Source organism: Juglans regia, chromosome 8 (assembly GCF_001411555.2).
Source record: "Juglans regia cultivar Chandler chromosome 8, Walnut 2.0, whole genome shotgun sequence".
Classification (NCBI taxonomy): domain Eukaryota; kingdom Viridiplantae; phylum Streptophyta; class Magnoliopsida; order Fagales; family Juglandaceae; genus Juglans; species Juglans regia.
Window position 1 is genome coordinate 5971983 of NC_049908.1, and position 27431 is coordinate 5999413.

At 39.9% G+C, this 27431-nt stretch overlaps 1 protein-coding gene across 2 annotated transcripts; it reads right to left on the minus strand.

Annotated features, from left to right (window-relative positions):
* Positions 1-513: 513 nt before the first annotated feature.
* On the minus strand, positions 514-25831 carry LOC109011819 (E3 ubiquitin-protein ligase UPL2-like). 2 transcript variants are annotated; one of them, XM_018993161.2, is made up of 17 exons: positions 25664-25831; positions 25323-25456; positions 14702-14797; positions 14420-14626; positions 7699-14251; positions 6459-7549; positions 6060-6359; positions 5820-5955; positions 5072-5349; positions 4690-4982; positions 3082-4201; positions 2824-2970; positions 2643-2723; positions 2328-2553; positions 2053-2192; positions 963-1069; positions 514-842 (listed from the first exon to the last, which is right to left on the minus strand). In XM_018993161.2, exons 2-17 carry the CDS (start codon positions 25416-25418, stop codon positions 740-742), a joined length of 10974 nt encoding a protein of 3657 aa, XP_018848706.2. In that variant the 5' UTR covers positions 25419-25456; positions 25664-25831; the 3' UTR covers positions 514-739. The 2 variants fall into 2 exon arrangements, with proteins under 2 accessions (XP_018848706.2, XP_018848705.2); XM_018993160.2 differs by having other exon boundaries at positions 5751-5955.
* Between the last annotated feature and the right edge of the window lie 1600 nt (positions 25832-27431).

A 27431-nucleotide genomic window follows, 5' to 3' on the forward strand; every position in this document is an offset into this window, starting at 1 on the left:
CATAGCTTTCATGTCTATATCTTATGTGCTGATGTGATTTGAAGCCATTTTGATTGCTAAATCATCATTAAACTTCCCTTTTTCTCCATATTTGCTTCTGTTGCTGGATTGGGTTCTTAACCGGATTGAGGGGAGCATATGTCAGATTTGAAAAAGGCTGTTCTTTTCCTTCATTACCTGGGTTAGTTTTCCCAAATTGCACTTGGTTAATGGCTCATCATAGCAACACAAGGACTTTTACTGCATAGGGTCTGTTTGGGAAGTTCTCATACTACCATTTACAAACTATTTACAAACTATTTTATTACTATTTACAGATCATCCGAAATACCTGCTTTAAAGTGTAATGACCTATGTGGGACATATTTTACAGTCAAACTAGTACTTATGTTTGTAAAATCTCTGCAAAGCATCCACTTTAGAGTAGAGCATTCGGCTGACAAGGGCTCAGTTTTAATAATTTCCGTTATAATAATTTGCGAGAGAGAGAGAGAGAGATGTTGCACAAGTGAATGTTAAAAAGATGATGGGTAATCACTAGTAAATAAATAAAGAAGATGATGGGTAAATCAAAAACCGCCAGAGGCATTTCCAATAGAAAATATAAGACTATACAATATATCAACCTGCATTACCCCCAAAGTCCCACAATTAACACCCAATTTCCCCCTTTTCATGGTAGCATTTGACATAATCTGTATTATCTACAAGGTTATCTTGATGCCTCCCATTATGATTCTCAACCGAATCCAAACCCTTCACTGCCTTCATGAATTGCAAGTAATAGCCTTTCCTCCAAGTTTTGTTTAGAAGGATATTCCGGTAGATCCAACTGGTTGAAACTGCATGAATCAAGAATTTTGAACCAATTTTCATTCCCATTAAACAATGCTACTCACAACAAACCAAGTACGTAAATAAATTACATCAAGACAATTAGGAATATTTTTTAAAAAAATTACCAAGTATGAGCAGAAGGCAAGTGATCAGGGCTGCCATAAGCCTTGTGTATCTGAAACTTCTGTGAGCCTGAAATCCCTTGAAGTTCACGGAACCCTTCCAAAGGCACCTGGTAAATTGGAAAGAGGAGTGGAGTGCTCAAACCATTACCATATTAACTTAAAAGTCAGTGTACCAAACAGGTAAGCTCAAACGTACACATTTTCCCAAATGTATCCACACAGAAATGAGGTGCATACATAAAACGCATCATTCGGTACAATCAAGGTACAAACAAGTGAAGTCAGTCCCTTTTGTGGATCAATAAGATATGCACTGCATGCAAGTGATGGATGAGGAGAGCTTTATAAGACTAGAAAGATTTTATTTTTTTTTCATCGGTAAACAAAATTTTTATTGAAAAAAAAATTATAAGACCAGAAAGAATAGATATACAGAGAAATTTGAACCACCTATGTCATGGGAATAAACGAAACTAAGAATAAATGATAACATGGTTAAAAGATAACGTTTCTACTTAACCCAAAAAAATAACAGTTTCTCAATGTGTATTAGGGACTTCAGATTAAATCCCACTGATACAGGGATGGGAGAGATTTTTTAAGGGATAAAAGAGGGATCCCATACCCAGTCCCCTCCACCTGGTTGCGTAGCTCAGTCATTAAACCCAAAAAACAGCGTGGGGGGAATTCTTTTATTACCTTAAATACTTCATCACGACAATTGTAAGTAGTGCAATCAAAGTACACTGCAATCAGTCCAACTTTATGCATAACATTTCTAAATAAGAACAAAGAAAGTACATTGTGACAAAGCTGATACTGTCGTGGACCCAACATTCAAACTTACAAATAGGATCACTTGATGATTAAACATGAATATGAAGTAACTTGTAGATTTATGTAATTAACATGTATGGGACCAACTGCTGAATAAATCGCCAACAAACAAACAGGCTTATCCATGTGTATATTCAGACCAAAATGGTGTGTTCTGAAATAAAGAGTTCTGTTATTTGCATATGAAAATAAAGAGTTGTGTTATTTAAAAATCTGCCAGAAACCAAGTCCAAAAAATATTGAGGAAAAATACCTTAGAGGTGCCAGTCACAAACTGCAAGAGACGAGCCTTATCCTCCTTGCTGAAACCCTGAACAACTTCCCAAAACCACTGAATAACAGGAGATGCAGGACTGTACCCAGAATACTCAGTATTTGCCCTCATATCATCCACTGAAAGACGGGTACAAAAACATTCTGTCAGAGGTGAATTATTTTGTACTTTTTACAGACTTTAACGGGGGGAGAATGACGGAATGCCTCTCTATAAGGAGACAAAGTGAATGAACTACTTTGAAGGAAACTTACAATCAATATCAGGAAGCCCACTAATCAGTAATTCAAGTTCCTTGTCATTGAAGATAGAAATTAATTCCCTGGTAATTAATTCATTGAATCCTTCCAAAAAGGCATTTATTTGAGGACGAATAGCAGTTGTTAACCGGTGCTCAGCAACTAGATCAACATACTGGTGTTTATTCTCCCCGGTAACCTTAATATTCCGTCCACCAGGAATGAGTTCATAGTCGGTCACCTGCATTAGATCCACGACATGTAAATATAAACACTAACATCTTTCCCCAGAGAAGATGAAGTTCTTGAAGGAGTACGGAAAATCATTACTTCTGTCCTCTCATACAATATCAGCTTCTCCTCATCAGCATCAATGCTAAACGTAAGATCCAGAACATCACTTATATCATTCTGCAAAGGCCAGCAAGAAACAAAGTAAAACAAATTGTCACTTGGAGGGAAACTCTGCACGAGCGCGCGCACACACACACACATGGTTGATGTAGCCTACCTCAAGCATCCATTTTAGGTTTTTAAAGTAATCTGGATCAATGGCTTCAATGTCATGATAAGTAACTTTTACCCCCAATATATGCTTGTAGAATGATCGAGTGAAATGGACATCCAAGAGTTGCCCATCAAGAAGTGCTTTCCCAACCTGAAAAGATGAGGAATAAGTAGGAAAAATACAAACAACTCTCAATGGGATAAGAGAACTTTAAACCATTCTTTTTTTACAAGTAATAGAGCAACTTTAAAACATACTCACCACTCGCCCAACAAATTTGAAATATGACAGATGTTCTGTTTGATACACAGAGTTAGGGTTTGGTTGAAATGTCGACTCATTACCCACAGTTGTAAAAAGTAGTGCCCCCTTATCAAAGATAACCCTGGATAGCAATTGATACCACTCCCTTGTAAGTCCACCTGCATCAATACCTTCCTCTCCTTGAAAGTGAACTGTCAACCTCCCTTTCAAATCTTCAGCGGATCTCATACGCAGCTGGTTAAATGAATCTTCAAGAATGTAAGCTCTTCTTACAGAAATTCTTAAGGGACTGTGATGATGGTCAGGTTGATGCTTTATTTTTGATCTGAAGTGAGCACGCTTATTGTCAAAGTCAATAAATCTAGGAACCTTTAGCATGAGGGAGAAGGACTTCTCAAGCAACCCAGGGTTTTGCCTGATGAAAGCATTTAGCAGCTTCCTATGCTTCTCTGAGAACTTCACAAAAGCAAGGTGTTTTTCATCAACTTTCGAAGTATGCCCTGAGGTTTTCTGCTGGCCAGCATAAGTGGTGGCATCTTCGACCTCTGAAACTACAGCAATACTAAATTCATCATTAGACCCTGGCTGCATAGGATGTAATTTCTCACACACCACAAAGAAAGATTCTATATATGGCAAGATGTTCTGAGAGCCTGCAGGGAGTGGAGTGACTGCACCAGAGGGTTTAGAGGCTGACATTTTAGATGAAGTCAACAAATCAGGTGCCGAGTCTGAATAAGTCTCTATTTTGCTTATGCAAGTGCTCAGATCCAGCCACAGAGGCTCCAAAGCTGCATTTATGTCTCGCACCTGAGAAAGAGCGGCTGTATATTCCTTTTCAGGAATAATTTGTAGATCATTCTCTTTCTCACTCACTGAAGCAACAAGAGAGCTTAGTGCCTGCAGAACCCTTAATATTGCAGCTCCACCGGAGGATGTTGTGCTGAGGAGTGCTTCCACAGCTTCACCAAACATGTGTAACTCATCTACAGCAGATGAAGTCAAGTTTTGAATGGCCCCAGCTAGCTCAGTAGCAAACAGATGACAATGAGTTGGAGCATTTGCCACCAACTTCTTCATTACCTCCGCCACTAGAGTATATGCATTGTCTGACAGTCTGGGTGTATCATGTAATTTGTTAAGCCAAATGTACAAGGTCAAAATCACATCCACTCTCAACGAGGAATTGAAACCAAATGTCTAATGTAGGCTGTCACAATGAACTTAATAGAAACTACAGTACGGGCATCAGAGAATCATGTGTTGATCATGCATTGACTGTTGGATGAATAAGCAAGGAACATGACCACTATAAAAGTCTGGACACAGAATGAGTGATGTGACCCAAACCAAATACGTAACAGAAGCTTACCAACAAATATGTAATTGCTCAAATATATAGATGAATGTTTTTTTTTTGTAAGTAATAAGAAATTTTATTGATATAAATATATAGATGAATGTATGGAACTGGAAACAGAATGGACAATACTAAAAAATAAACAGAAATCCAGCGATCCAGCTTTTGGTATTCAAAGGTATAACAATTCATCCGATATAATACCACAGAAAAAGCAATTTAATAGGCCAAAAGCAGCATCATACCCCTCTCGTGCAAGCAATGAGCATAGAAGTCGGAGTTCTGCTTGTGGTAGGTTAAGCAATACAGCTTGCGGATCAAATTCCTTGAGCACACCAGTGGTGCTGAGCTTGGAGATATCAATGTCCTTGGACGATGCTGCAACATCTGAAGAAATTTGACCAGATTCTCTACTTATCCCAACATCTGACGTTACACTTTCTGAACCAGATGGTTGCTCAGATGTAGATGCCCGAGATTTGTCAGATACTGATTTACTTTCAGCATTATTAATGATGACCTCCAATAAGTTAAGAAGCTGAAAAAGAAGCAGACAGTAAAGCTTAATGAACACATCTAAATTAACAATTGTAAGAAAACCAAATAAAACTTCATGCAAAGCATCACCTGTTCAAGATGGGCTACACTCCTCAAATAAAGGGGTTGATTTAAGAGGTTCAAAAGCAACGAAATGGATATATATCCTTTCCAATGATCACTCCTATCCATTCCATCATCTTCAACAACCATCACAGCTTTACCCCGTGCCCGATCAGTATTTTCTGTCTCCAGTACAGCAGGTTGAGGCAACCTAAACTGTAGCAAAATCTTCGCCACTGATGGGTGATTACGAGCCAAATAAGTAAGAGTTTCAAGAATACGCCGAGACACCAAGGGAGGAACACCTATAAGGACAAAAAGGTTCATAAGAAGCTGATGACAAGTTGCATGCTACTGCCACATGTCAAAACCACTAACAACATAAGAAATGATATTTTTTTTAATGCATAAATCCTTGATACTACAGAAAAGTCTTTTGAACATCAAGTAAAAATATATCAAGCATACAAACCGAAAAAAAAAAAAAAAATACAAAATAAATTTAATTTCTTTCATACCACCCTATTCAACACTGGGTGACCAGGGCAACCTTTGAAGCACCAGGAGCTCTTATCACATATATTTCCCCGACAGAAAATCCAAGACCATGTTCCACCCATTCTTGAAAACAGCTTGACTCTAGTAATTATAGGAAGGGCAACCAAAACTTACCCATCAAAGGAGTAGATTAAATAAGGGGTCTTACCATCGAAAGACTGAGGACGTGAATACATCACATTACTCTGACAAGCATAAAGCCGATAAGAAGGCTCACCAGCACTCAAGTTGTTAATATGCTTTCTTGTATCAAGCATTAACATGTCCATGAGAATCTTCACCATAGAACTTCTGGTTTCATGATGAGCACATAAATTCAGAAGCAGCCTCTGCAGCTGACCTTTGTACAGTGGCTGCAATATTTATGTCCATAAATGCATAGTTCATAAAGAATACACATAAAGGACATATCTAAATACTTATAAAAAAGGGCATATGTAAATAACCAAGATTATACCTGCACTACACGAAGCAACCTAATCATGGCATGCAGAGCATCTGTATCAACTAAAGGAGCTCCATCGGCTTCAACTAGCTTAGCTCCAATTGACCTACGGGCAATGCTTCCCCCGGCTCTTTCCAGGCTGGACCCTATACCTTCACCTCTTCTTGGAGTTTCACCTCTGCGATTCCTAGAGTACATACCAAAAAGGGTGCGACTGTAACGGTGTGCAAATCTTTCACGCAACATGTTTGCCTCCTCAACAAGGTCTGGCGTCAGATTTGCAAGGATAGCATCAGACGAAGTTAAGAGAACCTGATAATAAAACACAGACAAAAAATTGAAGAGGCTCATTTCAATTCTACATATGGTTTTACAAGTACTGAATAAAGGACACTCCAAAAACCAATGTACCTCTTCTCGCAAATCTGAAGGAAAAGTTGCAATTATTGAGACCGTGTCCATTTCAACAGGTTGACCTTCCAGTTCCTGAGATTGATGTAGCCTTTGTGCTTGCTGCTGTGCCAGAACTTCTGCTCGTATGTCAGGGGGAAGGGCTGCAAGAAATTCTGGATCAATATCTCCTGAATTTTGTGGTTCAGCATTTGAGGGCGGAGCCGCTTGACCCTGTTGAGCTGAAAGAACCTCAGCACGCAGCTCCTCTGGAAGAGCATCCAGGAATGCAGAATCAATTGCTCCAGGACCAGCATCACTGTTGAGTTGCTGCTCTGCTGCCGGACCATCCTGATCCGCTTCTCGGCTGGAACCTTCTGAAACTTCAGTCACACTATGAAGGGACACATCTCTTCCATCAACAGGTGTAGAATTCACAAAAGAGACATTTGTCCTTCTAGAGCGAGCTGCCTGTGGATCACCCAATGGCATTCTATCTGCAGAAGCTTGCCTTTCTCCACCATCATCATGGCCATCAGCACTTCCAATTTCGACGTCAAGGCTTCGAAGGCTCTCACCCAAGGTCGCCCCACTTCCACTGCTTGCTTGGCTCACAGCTTCAACATCCCGTACAGCTGCATCATTGTTTTCAAACTGCATTTCAACAGATTGCAATTGCGAGCTGGATGCATCAGTTCCATGTAGAGGTTCACTTGCGGCAGGCCTCAGATCAGCATTGCCAGAGCTATCAATTTCAACAGTTGAAGGTGGCATGCTACTACTTTCATTGTTTTCAAAAGAAATGTCGGTCCTTGCACCTGCTTCTGTTTCCTGCAACTGGCTAACTTCATCTTTGCTTTTAGGATCCTGTGCCATTGTGTTCTGGTCAGAAGGCTGCTCAAGGGCTGGTCGTCTCAATTGGGAAACTAGCAGCTCTTCAAGGCCATGTGGCACTAAACCTGCATTTGATCCACCACTTTGCTGGTTATCATCCACCCACAAGTTCAAACGGTGTCCATGGCGCCCATTCCTCAGGGAACGGAAAATAGAATCCAAGCGTGATGAGGTGCTCTCCAAGTTCCTATCTGGAAAGACCATGTCACGTGCATTCTCTGCAGCAGTGTGTTCCAGCATCAGAGACCGAGAATGCCAAATATTAAATCTAGAGGAAATAATTAAGCTAAAATACAGGTAACAACAGAAATTGCAGTAAGAATTCAATTATTTCAAGGTCTAAAAACCATCCCTAGAAGAAGCTTACCAGATTGCCGAGGAGAAGCTGAGTGCACAGATGACGAAGGTGCCAGTAGAAGAGGATGCCTTGACGGGGCAACACTGTCACCACTTCTGCCCAAAAGACTGTAGATGGACGTAGTACGCCCTTCGCGTCTAGAACCAAAAACTTCCACTGGCATCACATGGAGAGCTTCATTGGAAAAATTATTGTCTCTACCAAAAGCCTCAATATGGTCTAAAACATTTATTCCATTTATGCCCTCCTCCAGCCTCAGTATTACTCCATCCTCGTCATCCTCGTCATCCTCTTCTTCCTCCATTATTTCTTCATCAAAATCATCATCATCAATTTCATGATCATCTTGATCCGTGTCAGGATGGGGAAGATGGTGTACTTCATCTTCTTCAAGATCATTATGTTCCTCCTCATCGTCTTCATCTTCATCCACTTCATCCCCATCATCCCCAGACATCTCCTCATCATCATCTTCATCAATATTTTCTTGTCCACGACGGATTTCAAATTGTATTCCCACCGTATCAATTCCATTTTCAAGACCCCTCACATCATCAGAGGTTTCATGCATATAGTCATCCCCATTAGCAGGACCAAAACCTCCATCAAGATCTTGATCGTGTTCCATGTCATCTGTAACAGCCTCAGAGCCACCGTAAGGTTGGACAGCATTATACGACCCAATGTTGTCAGCTGGCACAGAATCAGGATTGAATTGAGATGCTGCTTCCACAGACTGAGATACATCACCACTATTATCCATTCTTGCAGATTCAGTAAGATCGGGAATTTTTGTTGAATTATCATCCTTCTCTCTGTTAGAATCAGCAGAATGGATATATTCCTTTGTTACCAACTCCAGAGCTTTAATTAGACCAGTAACAACTTTAGGTGAGTCAGCATGGTCCAGATCCAAAACTTGAAGAGTTTGAGTCAATGACCTAACCAGACCAACATCTATAAAAGTGGCAGAAGCTTCAGGTAAAATGTATGAACCAGTAGGTGAACGAGCACCTAGTACATCATTAAGCAGATCGACAAAAGCTGGTATATTGTTTCCCGGCGGGCTAAAACCATTGCACGAATTAATGAAGTCATTGAATATATAATTGCTCTCTGTTAGAACCCTCCTCCTTGCTTCAGTGGAACGGACACAAGATGCCACCAAAAACTGGCTAGCCCTGGTTGCTAGTTTATGCCTCCAGTCACCATCTATTTTCTTGTCCTTTCTTAAACTCCGAGAATATAGAAGAAACTTGTGAAGAATGTGATGGAATATTCCACCAGCATACACACCAGCAGGACCTTTTTGTTGAGGACACCGGCAACTACTAACTTCAGCATCCTTCCGAAGCAAAATGTGAACAGATGAAGCATACATCAGCATAATCTCCGTCAAAAGCTTTAATATGAATACTATCTTTGCAAGTGATGCAGAAGCTTCATCCCCATTGGCTTGATTATTCTCTTCAGACATAGTGGCAACGGCTTTTCCTTTCCCCTTAATAGCTGCAGCATCAATGTCCATGTCAGTTGATGATGGATCAAGGACATCTGAAACCACATCATCTTTCAGGGGAGGAACAAAAGTACAGACAGAATCTAAAAGAAGCTCAATCACGTTTATAAAGCTCTGTGGAGATTTTCTATGAGCTTTAACACTCTTTAAATTCGTATCATTAAGTTTTCCATGCCCATTCCCAGAAGCAACTGGATTCACATTACTCAAAGCAACTTTCCCATCAGTAGTTTGCTGTTTATCTTTCTCCAGTGATTTCTCCTTCTCCTTCTCCTTCTCTTTGTACTTATCTTTGTCATGATCTTTCAGCAAGACAATATAGGGCCTTTCACCGACCATCTCAACTTGGCAAACAGACCGAGCAGCCTGCATAAAGACTACTGGATCCCGTGAAATGACGGAATTTAAATTTGACAGGAAGTTTCGTGCAGTGACCCTTCCATTCGTATGTCTATTGGTGGCAGCCACAAAGCTGTGCCTTATCTCAGATTCCATTGCTTGCTGTAGGGTTTGCGGATCTTCAAGAATATGACGGATGATATTAGCAGCCACATTATCAAACCCAGGAAAGAGGCTAATTGTTGGCAAAGAAAGCAGTAAACTCAGTCCCCCAGCATCAAGAAAACTAATAGCAACAGAATGAGTTCTAGTGAGAGTAGAACACAGTTGGAGAACAGCATGCATTGTCTCAGCGGGAAGCTGGTTCCTGATACAGCTGCAAGCAATCTCAATAAGTCTCTTCTGCTCATTTATATCAGTATGCTTTGGAACTAATCCCAATGCAGACCGCAACCTGGTTTGCTTATCCTCATCAATGGTGAGAGATGTTTGGTGGTTATTAGCAGTGTCCTGCTTCAACTGCTCCACAATTTCAGAGTTCAGTTTTTTATCCACCTGCAACAGCCGGTCAACAGCAAGAAAAGCAGTTGTCACCCACATAGGAACCTGGCATTTCTCCATTCCAACTGATCCAGAACACCATTGCAAAAGTAGATCTGCAGCAACTGCAACCAGACCATTCGTTGTGGCAAGTTCTCGTGACACTTCATCTTCATGAAAAAGTAGAGCAAGAACATGAAAAAGACTAGATACCATGGCACCATTTTCGCTTTCAGAAATCAAAGTACAATCCTTCAGCCGATCAACAAGAAAGGAGATGACATTTGACCTATATTGTCCATCATTTTGGGAGCATATCATCACGAGCAGGTCTCGAACTGGAAAAACAATAGACTCCTTCATCTGCAGGAGCCGAGTACATGTAGATAACAACTCCTCAACGGGAGGAAGTTGCACCATCTCTTCTTCAAGCTGTTGAGTATCTCCATTTGTGCTCACTTCCTTTGTGTCTGATGCAGCATTCCCAAGGGACATGGCAAGTGCACGAGCAAGTTCGTCATCTTCTTGAGCATCCTCTGGATGGGAGAACAACCACTCCATTGCCAACTCCACACTATTTGATCCAACTCGCCTGAGAGCTTCCTCTGCACGAGACCTGGAAAAACCCATCTCTACAATTGTTGAAATAGCAGTCTCATTAGGAGGAGGTCCAGTCAAGCGAGCACCAGTGTTGCTACTGACGTTTTTCACTTCAATCCCAGAATAGACATGCCTAATTATAGAAATAACCGAAGTAATTAAATCATTACAGCAATCAACAAAGTGGGGGTGAGTCCAAACAGGAAGCACTGCCTTCAGCACCATGGACTGGAGAACCTTCACAAAAATCTCAGCATCCCTTGGAAAGGGAACATTACTACTTGTTAGAGGTTGGGCAAGCAAGTGTTTTGTAAATGGGGTTAATATAAAAGATGAGGTCACCAAGTGGTCCATGAGTTTCCCATAGCTAGATAGAGGGCCATAAATCCATGAATTATCAGTAACTCCCTTTTCATCCTGCTTTAAGATCCCATCATCAGTTTCCATGGGAGATGCAGGAGTACGGTTCACAGCAAACAGCAATTGACTGGTAGCTTCAAATGTTGTCAAAACTGATTGAATTACACCATGTCCATACAAGCAATTTAGCAAAACTGGATTACAGGAATCTGGCCTGTCCAGTAGAAAGCCATCAATGAACTCAATAACCTTTCCAAAGTATCGGCACTTTGTTGATATGGATGCCTCGGTTCCAGAAGGATTCACATGACCCCCAAAATTCATGTGATCCAGAGCAATAGATGCAACAGTAGAAGCCACTGATTTTGAAGAAGGAGAAACATTCAAAATATCATCCCGTCGACGAGAGGGAAGCAACATTACCTTCCCCAACTCTTGAAACAAATGGGTAATGTGAAAAGAAAGCGACTTCATCATGTCGCAGCAAGAAGTATGGTAGGATCTCTGCTTACTAACATCTCCAGCAGCATCTGAAGAAGCAGAATGATGAACTTGATTACCAGCTCCAAATCGTAAGTTTGAAGAACTATCGGCATATCTTTGTTGGGAACTGGAGGCACGACCAAGATCACGGTATGTGTTTAAAAGGTCAAAAAACTGGGATTCAATACTCCACCCCGATGTCCTCCTCCTCAATAATGGATCAACGAACTGCCTGAAAGAGTTGAGTCTTTGGTCTTGAGTTTCATTTGTAGCCAATTCAGACTGTTGTGATTCAGATGTAGAAGCAGCACCATCATCCTCCACTTCAGGCTTGGCATCTTCAAGAAGAGAAATTTGCCACAGAACTTCTCGATGGACACGCCCAATATCTTCCAGAACATCCTTGCTACCATGTCCAAATTCTGCAAGCAGCGCACTTGCCCAACGGTTGTCTTTTGAGGCAGCAAGAAACAGAAGGAACTCCACAAGAAAAAGTGCAGAAAAGATTCTATCATCCTGTGGCATCTTTGGATCTAGCAAAAAGGTCCCTGAAACGACTCCAAATCCAGTCAAAGCTTTTTTCAGATGGTCTCTGAGAGAGGAACAGAAAGCATGTGCCAGTGGAGTAGAGTGATTCTGAGTAAAACCCTTGAAAACCATGGTGCTATGCAAAGCAATAGACATTCCATCAGATGACTGTGCAATACTAGGCCGTAAAAGAAGCATCATTAAGGCTTCAATTCCTGACTTCTCCACAAATAGCCGACATGTTTCAGAGTTTTCCATAGTCCTGTGAACCAGTACCATCAAATGAAAGATGCACAGTTGAATGAACTGCTCATCGTTGATCCCTTCTGAAGCCGAATCAACTGCACCAACCAAACAGCAATGGCTTTCGTTGCCTTTGTCTTCGGAATCCATTTCCATTGAAGTGCTCTCATTCAATTTCCCAGATGATCCTGAGCAGCTACTGTCCCCAAAAGAAGCAACTTTGTTAACAATTTCGATGATTGTATCAACACCAGTGCTTCTCAAAGAAGATACATGGCGCAAAAGCTCTTCCACTGCATTTGCCAAAGGAACAATAGCATCATTCATTGGTGTAACATATTTCTTACTGCTGAAAATGTCAACAAGGAAACGTAATGCTGAAGTTTCTTTCACTGCCTCCAAGCCTTTTTCATTAAGACAAATGGCACCAAGGCCATTAGGAACACATGTAAGAGCCTTTGATGAAGGAAGTATACCAGCTGCTATCGATGATAAAAAAGCAGCTGGAAGACCCACTTCAAACAAAACAGGAAAACAAGTTGGGTCTTTGTGGATCATCTCGCTCATAACAGTCACTGCTGAGTGATAGATGTCACCTCCAAATTTATCTACATTGCCAAATATCAATGTAAGAGTAGCCGGTAAAGAACTATCATGGGAATGTTGGGATCTGGTAGTGTTAGTAGGAGCATATGTAGCAGATCCAAGCGCCTTCAGCGAAACCTTAATGAGCCTCTTCTGGGAGTACAGCTGATCATCACTGTTTCTGGAGCTCTCACCAATGATCATCGAGTTTTCAAGAGCCCCAGTCAAACCGATAACCCTAATTACTTCTATTTGCAGTCTTTGAGCCAAAAGCTCCACTCCCCCCAACTCTTTAAACAGGGAAACAGCTGAACTACTGTAATCCATGAGCTTTTGTAGAGTTTTAACAGCATAACAGACAAGATGCATGTGTGTAGGATCAGAATCCTCCAAAAATGGTAAGAATGTAGGAACCATGCCTGACCCCCTAATATTACTCCCAGAACTCGAGGATGAAACAACATGAAGCAAATAGAACTGAAGAAGTGCTTCAACAAAGGCAAGAGATGATGGATCATTGGAGGCCTTCAGCGATAAAACAGCCCTCTGGAGCACATTCAGGAGTATCATCCGGTTACCCCCAGCAAAACTGATACTAGATCCACTCAAAATCCGTGCCCGCTCATGAAAAGACATGTATGCAGCTAACTGAGCTCCCAGGGCAAGCATTGCAAGTGTCCTAATGGTTCCAGAAACAACTTCCTCGGACCGCACAATCCTGATTAACTCGTTCGTATACTCTGGCTCATTAGCAAAAAATGAAACAAGTTCATCATGAGCATCACTAGACTGAACAAGCACAATGAATGCAAGAAGGCAAATCCTGCTGTACAGCCTGCATATTCTGCGAGAACGGAAGGCATGAGCATATCTAATTCTTGTCAACAATGAAAACCGTAGCTCAGTAGGTACATTATATTGCTCAATGCACTGTTTCAACAGTGAGAGATCATCCTCCTCCTGTAAATGAAGATCCGGTATATGTATAACTCTCAAGCTAGAAGTATTTTGATTGCTATTTTCCTTGCTGCTTTGAGCATTAACCCCATGCATCTCAAAATAGAGAGTAGAGCCTATCCTGCAGTTAGACTTATCAGAGTCATTTTCTAAATCAGCTGGGAACAAACAAAGCCCTTCTTCTTGGGTTCTCTCGTTTGCCATTACACATGAATACAAACCCAAACCCTCCTCCTTGCTTCCCCATCCTTGGGCTAGAGACAAGAGAGAGCTGTTTACTGAGCCACAACCAATCAACTTTCCCCCTCCATGCAACATAGAGGGGTTTATTTTCACTAGTGCAGATAGAGTTTCAAGTGTAGCTATAAGAATCTCTGGGTCAGTTGATGAAAGCAGGAGCTTGAAATTCTGAAGAGGACAAACAGTATAACATATCAGGCAAGAACCAGTAGCAGATGCTCATATAAGCATAATACCACCTAAAGCTAACATGCCTTGAAATAAGAGATCCAGGCAATTAGTTTCATACCCAAGTCTAGACACTAAACATGACCTGTGACACTAAAATCAACATACCTCTAAGCCATCAAATGAACTCTTGTTATGGCAATTCTCAAGAATTGTTTGCATTACTCGTAAAATTTGTAGAACTGCCTGCTTGGGAAATAGACTATCATCTTCTAAAATTTTATCTGACAACAGGAGGTCATTCCTAGAAGAAAGGTATGTCTTGAAGTACGTATCAAAGTGCAGAAACAGCGGTCTCCAATGGTGAAAGTTACCCTGAAAAGCAACAAAAAAATAAGCAAATAAAAAAAACTATGCACAGCAGTACTAGCAGAAGTAGCATTATATTACCTTACCATACTCCCATCGAAAACCTGAAAGAGGTATCGCTATATCTTGCAATGGACACTGGATCACCTTATCAATAAACAATTTGATTTTTGAAGGCTGCAAGCAATGATCAAGAGAAAAAATTTTAGCATGTTTTTTTGTATACATATTATTTTTCTTTTAGCATGTTCCAGGTAAAATAAAAATAAAATGGTCGCAAAGGGCCTATGCAACTTGATTCAACCCTCATAAGGAACCAATCCATTCATACATAAATATAATATATATATATATATTGGATAAATAATCTCATCTAATACAACCAAAGATAATCTAGCAGTAGTCATTAGCGAGAAGGACACAAATCTTCCAATTCCTGACGCCATGCAAGGGATGCACAAGTCCAAGTACAGCTAGAAAACCTGCATACATCACTGCAATGGCATCATCGGTAAATTCAACACTACAGTAATGCCAATTTTCTGACGTTTTGGTCATCTCTAATAGTATGTGCAACAAATTTTTTTCTTTTTTCTTTTTCAATTCAACTCAGTCACCCATGCCAGATTTTTAAATCACTCCGGAGGACAAGAGACCATTTGACCTGACAACCATTGGCAGAGACTTAAATGGGAAAAAACCACTATCAATATGAGCTATTTCAGACAAAAATGTGCCAGGTATACCATTTAACCCCTAGGGGTTGGCTCAAGTGGTAAAGGCCTTGGGCTTGGGGGTATATTTCCCCCAGGTCTAAGGTTCAAATCCCCCTGCTGCAAACAATCTTTAGGGGCCATCAGACTGGGGGATTTTTCCTTTGAATTATCCGAGATGCACTTGTGGAAAACTTATTGCCAAGGGTCTGTGCACCCCCGGGATTAGTCGGGACTAACAGCATTCCTGGACACCCAGTCCCAATAAAAAATACATGCATTATCATTATGTAAAAATGACACCAGTTAAGTCTGATCTTACCACATTCCAAAGCTGCACAATCATGAATGGTTCAGTGGTTCATAAAATAAGATTCACTGTGTAAACAGACGCATAAAAAACCCTTAGCTGTAAAGCTGAACCTACCATTTTTCCCAATCTTAGTTTAAAGCTTTCAACTTGCTTGCCAACACAAAACTCAGTGGAACCATTGTAGTTTTATAAAAGCAAACACTGATCCACTTTTTCCACAAAGCCATTAGCTTTTAGCCACATGTTCTCAAATTTGAAATACCCTCTTGCCTAGATACACCATCACAGTCAAGTATCAAGGGAAAATGATCTAACAATAATCTGGGAAGCCTCCTCTAAGAATTCTTACCAGGTTTGGTTGGCCCAGTTATTTTTTTTGTTATAAGTAAAGGTATATTAATAAAAGAATAGGCAAAGCCATGTTCAGTACAAAGAAGGCCCTAAACTACATAGGGGCAAAAGATACAAGGAACTCGTGAAAATCTTGGCCATTAAAATTAATGCCTATGGCCCAAGTACAAAGAGTTCTAAAAACGAAAGCTTTTAGTTCCTCCATCAATCTCTCTTTGTCCTTGAACGTCCATTCATTGCGCTCCTGCCACACACACCACATGATGCAAATAGGCAACATCTTCCATACACCCTTGATCCGTTGATTGCCTTTTAGATCTGTCCAACTAGCCAACATCGCCACTACTGTCTTAGACATAACCCAACCCAAGTCTAGTCTACTAAATACCTCGTTCCATAACCCTCGAGCTACCTCACAATGTAGTAGAAGATGGTCCACAGATTCACCTCCATTCCTACACATGCAAAACCAATCTGCAATAACCACCCTTCATTTTCTCAAATTATCCGTTGTGAGGATCTTACCCAAGGAAGCCGTCCACAAGAAAAATGCTGCTTTGAGAGACCCCTTATGTCTCCAAATCCTTTTCCATGGAAATTGAGTTGGAAGCTCTTGAAAAAGAGACTTATAAAACGAGCGAACCGAAAACAGGCCTTTTTCTGTAGGAATCCACCACAATAAATCAGATGTTGATTACTCGGTTTGCTTGTGTACAGGAGGCTGAAAAAAGTTGCAAAACTGTCTATTTCCCAATCATGTGCCGCCTGGCTAAAATTGATATTCCACTGGATTTGTTCCCCTACTCTCGCCATGACTTACACCACTGAAACATCATTAGCACTTGCGAACCTAAAAAGAGCAGGAAAAATATCCTTTAGAGCACCATTACCACACCAAGTATCATACCAGAATTTGATCCTAGCCCCATCTCCTAGACGATAACTTGTGTGGCGAGAAAAGACTCCCCATCCTCCTCTTATATGTTTCCACAAACCCACTCCATTTGCCCTTCTCACTTCGTTGGAACACCATCCTCCCCATAAGCCACCATATTTACTCTTAATCACCAACTTCCATAGAACCTTTGGTTCTTTATGGTATCTCCACAGCCATTTTCCAAGCAGCGCCCGATTGAAATTTCTCAAATTTCTAATGCCCAAACTACCATTAGAGAGAGGGCCACATACCTTCTCTCACTTGACTAGGTGGAATTTAAACTCCTCGCCTATTCCACCCCACAGGAAGTCCCATTGTAGTCTCTCAATACGAAGTGCCACACTTGCTGGAATAGGGAACAATGACAAAAAATAGGTTTGTAGGTTAGATAATTTACTCTTTATCAGGGTCATTCTACCACCTTTCAACAGGTACATTCTCTTCAAGCCTGCTAATCAACGCTCTACTTTCTCAATCATTGTATCCCATAAAGAGGCTGCTCTTGAAGCGACCCCCAACGGGAGACCAATATATGTCAAAAGGAGGCAATCTTACACCGCAGAATATTAGCCAACTATCTTATACGTTGAACACCTCTTATCGGCACCATCTCTGATTTGTCTACGTTTACTTTTTTTTTATAAGTAATAATATTATATATATATCAATAAGAGTAACTAAGTACACTAGACGTATACAAGAAAAACACCTAACCCATACAAGAAAGCCCCTAATGACCTAAAAGCCCACGAAAACCTACCCACAATACACAAAGCCCGAATTGGAAAACTATCGATACACCTCCCAGACCCCATCCCCTAGATTCCGTGAAAATAATCCTCTACCCAAACATCCCACTACGAGAACGTCTTCACAAAGCCCTCCCTTTAGCCTTCCCTCGACTTGAGCTAGCTCCCTTAGTATCGTAATTGATTGCCCAAGAAAGATTCTTTAACTCCCTGCTTTTCTTAAACTTAGATTTGGTTTCAAGCATGTGGTTCGCCTTGATTGCAGTGAGTAGTGCTTTAAATTGGTCTTCATATTCTCCATGTTCTCCATATGAAAGTCTTAGGGTTAGTAGAAACCCATTATCTTTATTCAGAATCCAATCCACTGTTGAACCCGCTATATCGTTAATCGGAGGAAGAGAAACCAGGGGAACGACATTATCCCCAGCCACAGTACCCAACTGCACTCCCGACTCTAAACCTTCTCCCACACGAGGCACCAATGACGATTCTAAACCTTCCCCCACACGAGGCACCAATGACAAATCGATAATTTCCTCTCTCCAAAAGGTTGCTTGACAGGTATATGGTTGTTTTCCCCTCCATCTGTTACCATTACAGGTTCCTACCCTCCATCAACATTTTGTGTATATGCTCCACCCCTCGACGATCCTCGCTGTGCCACTTTGTCTGACCCTACTGCTTCCTCAAAAGGGGAAGCACTACCATTTGTTATCCCATTTGCATCCTCAAAAGGCATAGTGACACTGGCATGAACAAAGATGTCAACGTCCAACGACTCTATCATTGACACACCCTTTGCCTACACACTTTCCGGCACACTTGTACCCACGACTAAATCCAGCCCTTTATCCACCTTAATCATTAGATCTCGTACATAATCCATAACTCCCTTCAATTGAGATTTGAAATCCCACAAGACCCCTTCCAACTCTCCCAAAGTCACTTGAGGTCTTTTGTCTCCTACAACTGCCTTGCCCTTTCTTTCTACCGCTAAGCTGGTCTTGGCCTGACTACCCGCCAGTGACCTCAACATCGTTGCATATGAAGCACCTTTGATTGAGGAAGGCCTTCCCACTGTTTTCCCACAACAAACTCTCCACTTCGAGAAGTGGCTTTGGATTCAATGACACTTAGAATGGACTACAGAAAGCCTTTCCATCCAATGTCATTTGCTCCCTCCAGAATCACTAACAAACCTTTCCTCCTTCCATTACAGAATTCTGAGAGCTACAAAAAACTGCCCCTTGCATTAACATGATGTTGAATGCTAAAAACTCCATTAATGCAAGGGGCATTAACGTCATTTGTCCAAGTTTACTTTCAACCCTGAAGTTGCTTCGAAACAAAGTAGGAGGGCCTTCAATACTCAAACCTTTTTATGATCTGCCTCAGAAAATAAGAATGTCATCTGCAAACAATAAATGTGAAATATTAATAAATCCCCCTCCCGGGGAACCAATCAAGAAGCTAGTCACATGCTCATTGGCGACCAAGGTTGAGGTCATTCTGCTCAAAGACTCCATCACAATAACAAAGAGTAGAGGGGACAACGGATCTCCTTGTCTTAGACCTCATGAGCTATTAAAAAAACATGTTGGACTTCCATTTATCAAAACTAAAAATATCACCGTAGATATACACCAATGGATCCAAGATCTCCATCTCTCCCCAAAATCATCTCCCAAGAAGGTCGAATAGGAAGTCCCAATTATCATGATCATATGTCTTCTCCATGTCTAACTTGCACATAATCCCTACATTTCTAGCTTTCAGTCTACTGTCCAGACACTTATTTGCAATAAGAACCGTGTCTAAAATCTATCTATCCTTTACAAAAGCATTTTGAGACTTTGAGATTATCTTCCCCACTACCTCACTAAGGTGATTCGCAAGTACCTTGGAAAGAATCTTGTATACCCCATTTACTAGACTAATGGATCAGAACTCCTTAATCTCCACAGCCCCAACCTTCTTCAGTATTAAAGCAAGAAAAGTGGCATTTAGGCTTTTCTCAAATTTTATATCCGAATGAAATTCATGAAACACCTTCATGAGATCATCCTTTAATACATCTCAGCAAGTTTGAAAGAAACCCATAGAGAACCCATTAGGACCAGGGGCTTTGTCTTTAGCCATTTTCCTCACCACTTCGAAAACCTCAACCTCCTCAAAAGGCCTCTCCAAACGGTTACCATCCATAGGCCCAATAGCATCAAAAACTAGCCCATCAAGCTTAGGCCGCCAACTCTCCTGCTTGGTAAGTAGTTGCCCAAAAAAACCAACTACATGATTTTTAATCATCTGCTCATCCTTACAATCTACCTCATCAATCTTCAGCATCTCAATGTTGTTGGATCTCTTGTGAGAATTGGCTATCCTGTGGAAAAGCTTAGTACTTTGATCACCTTCCTTCAACCATAACGCTCTCGACTTTTGCTGCCACGAAATTTCTTCTAATAGAACGATCCTCTCAAGGTTTGCAACCAGCACTAACTTTTGGGCTATCTCCTCCGGAGTTAAGGTCCTAGACTCTTGTAACTTTTCTAGCTCATGGATCTCCCTTAACCTACTTTTTTTGTGTTCCCCAATGTCGCCAAAAGACTGTCTATTCCAAAGCTTTAAGTCTTGTTTTAAAGCTATCAATTTACCCACAAACGTGAAGCTTGGGGTACCCTGTATCTGATAAGAAGACCACCATTGTCTGAACCTATCCACAAGACCTTCCGATTTCAGCCACATGTTTTCAAACTTAAAATACCAACGTCTTCTTTGAATCCCACCACAATCCAACATAATAGGCCAATGCTCCGAACACAGCCAAGGCAATCTCTTTTGCCAAACCTCCGGATGATGACTTTCCCACTCCGAGGAAATTAAGAATCTGTCTAATCGAGACCACGTCTAATTATTGGCCCACATACATGAACACCCCGCCATTAGTAAATCCACAAAATTCAACTCAAAGATGCAATCCGAAAAATCTAACATTGCTGGACGCATTCTTCTATTTCCAAAGCACACACAGGGATATCTTATAACATTAAAATCTACACTAATACACCATGGAAGATCCCACCAACTGTGTACTCCAGCTAGTTCATCCCACAATAATCTACGATCATTATCTAAATTGGGACCATAAACACCTGCAAAGGCCCACAAATAGCCATCTGACACACTCCTAAAAGAGCATGCTACCAAAAATAACCCTATAAACTCCTCCCTTTTCTCCACCACCCGTTGGTCCCACATCACCAACACTCCTCCTGAGGCACTGCTAGCTGTCAAATATACCCAATCCACGTGTACGCACCTCCATATATTTTGTACAATTTTTGTAGTAATAACTTTCAACTTCGTCTCTTGTAAACAAAAGATGTCAGCCTTCCACCCTCGCAACAAGTTTCTTACTTGAATATGCTTACTAGCCTCATTTAGTCCGCGAACATTCCACAATACAATTTTTTGTTTTATTTGAGATAGGCCAGCCCCTTCCCTTTGGTCCTATCCCTACTAGAGCTACCTTCAACTTCATGGACCAGGTTAGCCTTCTGAGTTGCCGCTGTTTCTTAGAAACAGCTTTCCTTTGTTGTTGGTGACCCACTTCGATAGCAGTGAGTAGTGCCATGAACTGTTCCTCATAACCTTCACACTTCAAACCCACCATTTCCTCTATATCCTTCACCGTGTTAAACACCCAGTCTGAAGCACTAGCATGATTTGAAAACAAACAATTCAAAGGGATAGGGTTCTGCATTCTAAAATCCGGTTGTTCCTCCATGTTCTCTTCCCCAAACACAAAACCAAATTCCCCACCAGGGTCATTTGAAACCTGAATAAGCCTCTGAGAGTTCTCCTCATTTGAAAGAAAAAGATCATCACTGTCCGAGTCCTCAGATCCACCTTTTGCGCTATCTCCCATTACAACTATGTCACTATGCAACTCAAAGTTACTCGTTGTACCCTCATCTCCTCCCCCAGACCCCATCGGCAATTTCTGTGCACTCCCCGGAGGAGGAAAGTCACTCAGTGGTGGTGCAAGATCCACCTCCCTCATAGTCGGCATTTTATGTGCCTCCTGCAAAATCAGTCCACCCTCTGCTTGCACCACCACCTTTGTCGGCATCTTCTAGTGGCTTCGCAAGGACAACTCCGGCAAGTCCACCATCCTCTGTTGGCAGCGCGACAACGGCTCCTACACAGAGGGCCTCCAACCTACTCCCGCGTGACCTGCCCAAGCCCTCTCTTGTCGGGCCATCTTCTGGAAGACAGGCTTGGCCCAGTTATTAGACCACATATAGTTGTTGCCTTCTAATGGAATACCCATAAGGTCTAGATCAAGTAAAAAATGAACTCATAAAATTCCATTTGAACTTGGATATAATGGTACCATTAAACCCCATGCTCAAGAACCAAGTAATACTAATCCATGCCTATAAACCTCGGGATTGACCACTTCAAAAGAAAAGGATAAAAAGAAACCACAGGATTGTCCAAGTCATCAATCCAACCAATTCCTTCCAAAGTCATCTCCTCCCACTATCAATATTCGGCCCATAAACATCCATTCAAAGTTATCTTCAAACATTTTTCAATGTTCATACAATTGGGAGCCGAGTAAAATTGAAGAAAAAAAAAATTGTATGGGAAATGCTTGCATATTCACTTACATATTCCCCATGCTTCTCCACAACCCTCCTATCCCACATAAGCACAATTCCTCCAAAAACCCTATTGACTACTACATAAACTACGCATTATGACCCTTACAACTGGCAATTTAGTTCTTGGAAGCTCACAACATCTTCCTTCCATTCCTTAAGTTTCGAACCTTCAATCTCTTCGCCCTATCATTTAACCCTCTCGCATTCCATGTCAAGATCTTGGCTTCATTTAAAATTCCTCAAGCCCCTTACCTTTTGCTTTGCCCTTGTTTGAGCTACCTCTTTTGAGATCAGAATTTTGAGAGCAAATCAAATTATTGATTACCTGATTCCTTTGTCAATGGGATGATATTATTGAGAAAATGGAAAGGTGAATAGTTGGTTGGCAGAATGCGTCTATATTTGTCAAAAGAGGCCAGGCCGTTCTGATCAAGAACACTCTCTTAACTCAATTTTTTTCCCTCATTCCCATCTAGATAGGTGTGGCAAAGCGTACTGAGAAGCTCCAAAGGGAATTCCTATAAAGTGGGGTGGAGGGTGAGCATAAATATCATCTATTCAATTGGTCAGCAAATTGTGCTCCAATCTCTTCCAATGGTTTGGGGTCATCAAAGATGTGTTTCTATTCACTCGGTCATTATATGGCAAGCAGTTGTCGGGCCATGCAATAAAGGAAATACTCAGACCTGTTTAGCATCTCTTCCTAAGAAGAGGCATCAGTTGCTGAACTTCTCTAAGTTACAAATGGTAATCCACATTGGAACATCTCCTTCATCAGATTTGTACAAGATTGGGAAGTGGATTTGGTCAGTTTGCTCCTCAATCTTCTATATTCACTAAGAATGAGGAGAAATCATGAGGATGAAATAGGGCGGATCCAGTCCAAAAGTAGGAAGTTTGAGATCATATCATTCTATCATGAATGTTGATGAAAAGGGCCAGATCTATTCCAAAAGAAGGATGCTTAAGATCATATCATCATATTATGTCCTACAATCCCTGGCTGTACATTCCTTTCCCCAAAAAAGTATATGGCAGAACAAGGCTCCCTAAAGAGTGGCATTATTTTGATAAGAATGGGAAAAGATCCAAATTATTGAAATGAAATTGGGTTTAGCACTGCAGCTGATTTTTTTAGTACCTTCCAATCAAATCCAATCTAATGAATTATGAGTTCAATACATCATGTTTAGCATAAAGATGGATATTCCTTGTTCATTACCAGACAATGGAAAAGTTGAGGAGGAGGCCCATAATGGTGATGGATTGGTGTGGCAGAAGTTGAATTTTTTTTTTTTCTTTTTTTTCTTTTTTTTGCCGGGGGGGGGGAGACAATAGAGTCATAGACCACTTGTTGCTTCAATGTGAAGTGTGTAGGGCTTATGGGCACCAATCTTCCAACTTCTTGGGATAGAATAGGTGATGCCACTCCAAGTGGTGGAGTTAATGGCTGCTTGGGTAGGTAAACCACACAAACATCAGGAGGATGGAAACTTTGTGCTGAATGTCAAATTTGGTAGGAAACGATGCCTGTAACTTTGAAGATTGCGAAAGAACACTGCCATAGTTAAAAGCTTCCATAATTAAGGCTTTGAATGAGAGGACTACGGTCCACAACTATTCATGCTTCACTTCTTTTGTATATTTTTTTTTCAATAAACAACATTTTATTAAGCATGAAATAGACAAAGGCCCAAGTATACGGGACATATACAAGAGCATCGCCAATGCGTGCTAGTTTAGTGATACATTGAAGTCATGAAAAGACGTGCCATTAAAATCAATTACAATTGACCAACAAAATAAAGTATTGAAAAATAAAATTCTAAGCTCATCCATTGACTGCTCTCAATTTTCAAAACTTCTTGCATTCCTCTCCCTCCAAATACACCACCATAGACAAATTTTTTTTTTTTTTTTATAAGTAAATACACCACCATAGACAAATTGGGACCATCTTAAGAAGCTAGGAAGTTTATTACCCTTTTCGGCATCACCCAAGTTAATCCCACTTTACCAAGTGGAATTTAAACTCGTCATTCATTCCCCCCCCCCCAAAAAAAAAAAAAACACACAAGAAATCCCATTGAAGTTTCTCCATGCAATGAGCCACCTTGGTAGGAAGCGAAAAGAGTGATAGATAGTAGGTTGGCAAGTCGGAAAGGGTACTTTTGATTAAAGTGACCCTACCACCTCTGGTTAGATACATCTTCTTCCAACTAGCCAATTTTCACTCCATTTTTTCTAGTGCATCATCCAAAATCGATATATACTAATTCTTGCTACCCTCCCCTTCCTTTGACTAGGCATTCCCCTTTATATACATCCCATGTACTTGGGTTGCACCGCTAATGCTTTTTAATAAAATGTGCTATCTTTACTTCATTTCTTTATTGTGTAAAGAAATTAAAAACTAAATTAAACAAACATATTTGTACATAAATCACAAACTAAACTAAAGCCATCTTTGACAATTGGAAAGACAAATTTGTGTTTCAAAATTGCCATATATTTGTACATAGAAATGCTTTCTGAGTTTAAAAATAAATAAATAAAAATTACCAGTCACACAATATTAGAGAGAAGAAGAAGAAAGCCTTTCAATCAGAATAAAATTACATCCTAGAAAAAGAAAAGAAAAAAGAAAAGGTATATGGCAGTAACATTTTATCCATATTTGAAAATTCATAGTACAAAAATAACCCCATTAGATAAATAGTCAACAGAACCACCGGCCAAACACTTCAATTACTCAATGAAAGGCATAGAGAAAAAAAAAAGTCCATGTAAAATGTTCTAGATAGAAGTTACATGACAGCATAAGACCGCCTTGTATCAAATAGGAACGGTTCAGAATGCATAGGTTAACGAAAACCCTGACAATTCTCATAAAACCCTAATCAAAATCCACAGGCGGGTAGATACACACGCACATAAACACAATTTCCAGTATAGGAGGGACGAAAACTCACGGTCTCGGAGTCCAGTTTGACAGAGGGAACGAGGGAGCCCTCTCCGGACAAAAGTTGCCGCAGCCGCGACGGCAGGCTCGATCTTATGGTAGTCATCCCGCCCCGGCCTTGACTACTTTCTAACTACTACTTTTCTGAGAAAGAAGCGAAAACAAATACACAAAACATTAAAAACAGAAGCAAAATCTAGGATGGAACTAAACCCTACAAAAATAAAACTTAAAGATGAAAAACCCAATAATATGATTCTAAAATTTACGGATAGATCGGATACTTAAAACGATGGATATAAGCATACAAGTATAAACAGACAGATGTGTATAGAGAGAGCAAAACGGTACCTGAAAGAGGAGAGAGAGGGGGCGATTGCTGAATACACATCCGAGAAGAAGAAAGAGATGGGATTTTAGAGTGAGAGAGAGAGAGAAGCCCAAGATTGCGGAAGGAGTGCGGAGCGTTGGGGTTAGAAGGTCGCTGCCTTTTCAATAAAAAATGTTGCTTTGTTTGTTTGTTTTCAAGTCCTTGGAGAAGAAGAAAAGGCGAGTATATAGTGAGAGCTGAGACACTCTCCTCTCGACCACAGGGTCGGTCTCTTATGACTATGAATAATGTGGTTTTGCATTCAAGAATCAAAACCCCTCTTTCCTATTAGGTCTAGTTTGTTTTCGAAAATGAGACAAATTAAAATGATATTTAAAATAAAAAATTAAATAAAATATTATTAGAATATATTTTTTAATATTATTTTTATTTTAAGATTTGAAAAAGTTAAATTATTTATTTTATTTTATATTAAAAGTTGAAAAAATTGTAATGATTAGATAAGTGAGATGAGATATTTTTTCAAAACAAACGAGACCTTAACTATTCATTTTTTTTATTATCCTTTTCTGTATTTTTTTTCTTTCAAAAAATGTTATTTTCAAACTATATTTAATTAACATTGATCACATAGTTAAGAAGACAGAGTTTAGCTTAATTTTATTTTAATCAAAAAATTAAGATATATTTAAATCAACCGACATAACTGAAAATAATAAATCTAGAAGAAATAATACAATTGCTCCATTTTTTCATTATTTATATGTGCTTGCTTTCTCTTTTTCTTGAATCTCTTTTTTAGAAAATTTAAAGAAAAAACAAATTATTCTTCCAAATGTCATCTAGAGGAGACAAATTATTCTCTTAACTTAGGCATAAGAGGCGTCCCTACACCTTGGAGCCTCTTCACTCATTCTTATTGTAGGTTGCAAGTGACTAGGAATGTGAAACACGTCCAAAACATCATCATTCATCAAACTATTGGTAACAATACATGAGTAGTTATTTTCTAATTATTTTACAAATTTAATGTAAATGAAAGATAATTATGTAAAATTAATAAATTTTTAACATTTTATGTGAAGTAGAACTACTATGTTGATTAATTGTAAAAAATTATAAATGCATCATTATTTTAAGGGTAAAATAATATTGCATTAGTCTCAATGTTTTGTTGAGCATATTTCTTTGGTATTTTCAAGTTATAGCAAACTCAATGCAAAGTCATTCATTCTAGTGGTGTTATTTTTTTTTTCTTTTTTTTTTTTTTTTGTTAGGCTTTTAACCTCTATTCCTTATGCTAATGTTTATTTTAAAATTCATTAAGCAACTAAACCCACTTAACTCGTGTTTACTTTAATATTGTGCATTATTATCGAGGCATCGTATGCATTGGCTTCTACTGTTTTATTCAAAAGGTCACGAAAATGAGATTTTTTTTTAAGGCAAGATAGCTATATTGTATTAAACTAAACAAACATAATACTTGGTAGATAGAGCTACCTTAGTTACATACATATAACATATGAGTCTTTCCCATTATGAAAATTCAAAAGACAGGAGTTATACTAATAATGGATATGCTTCCAAATAGACATTTTGAATTGCCCATTGCACTATATTATGCGTACATCAATTCTGATATTGATGAAGTTTTTTAATACACCAACTCTTAAAATATCACATGAGTATTCTTGAGTCTCTAACTATACGTTCGATGATCCAATCAATATCTTTCTCAATATTTTCAATCAATTTAATAACAACTTTTGAATCACCACTGATAAC

What these genes read in the sequence shown, in the direction of transcription:
- LOC109011819 (XM_018993160.2), bottom strand. Translation starts at nt 25,418, where the DNA reads ATGACTACCATAAGATCGAGCCTGCCGTCGCGGCTGCGGCAACTTTTG. An exon ending in CTTCAGATTTGCGAGAAGAG is followed by an intron (nt 6,360 to 6,458) that starts GTACATTGGTTT and finishes TTTTATTATCAG; the next exon opens with GTTCTCTTAACTTCGTCTGA. An exon ending in GTGTAGCCCATCTTGAACAG is followed by an intron (nt 4,983 to 5,071) that starts GTGATGCTTTGC and finishes CTTCTTTTTCAG; the next exon opens with CTTCTTAACTTATTGGAGGT.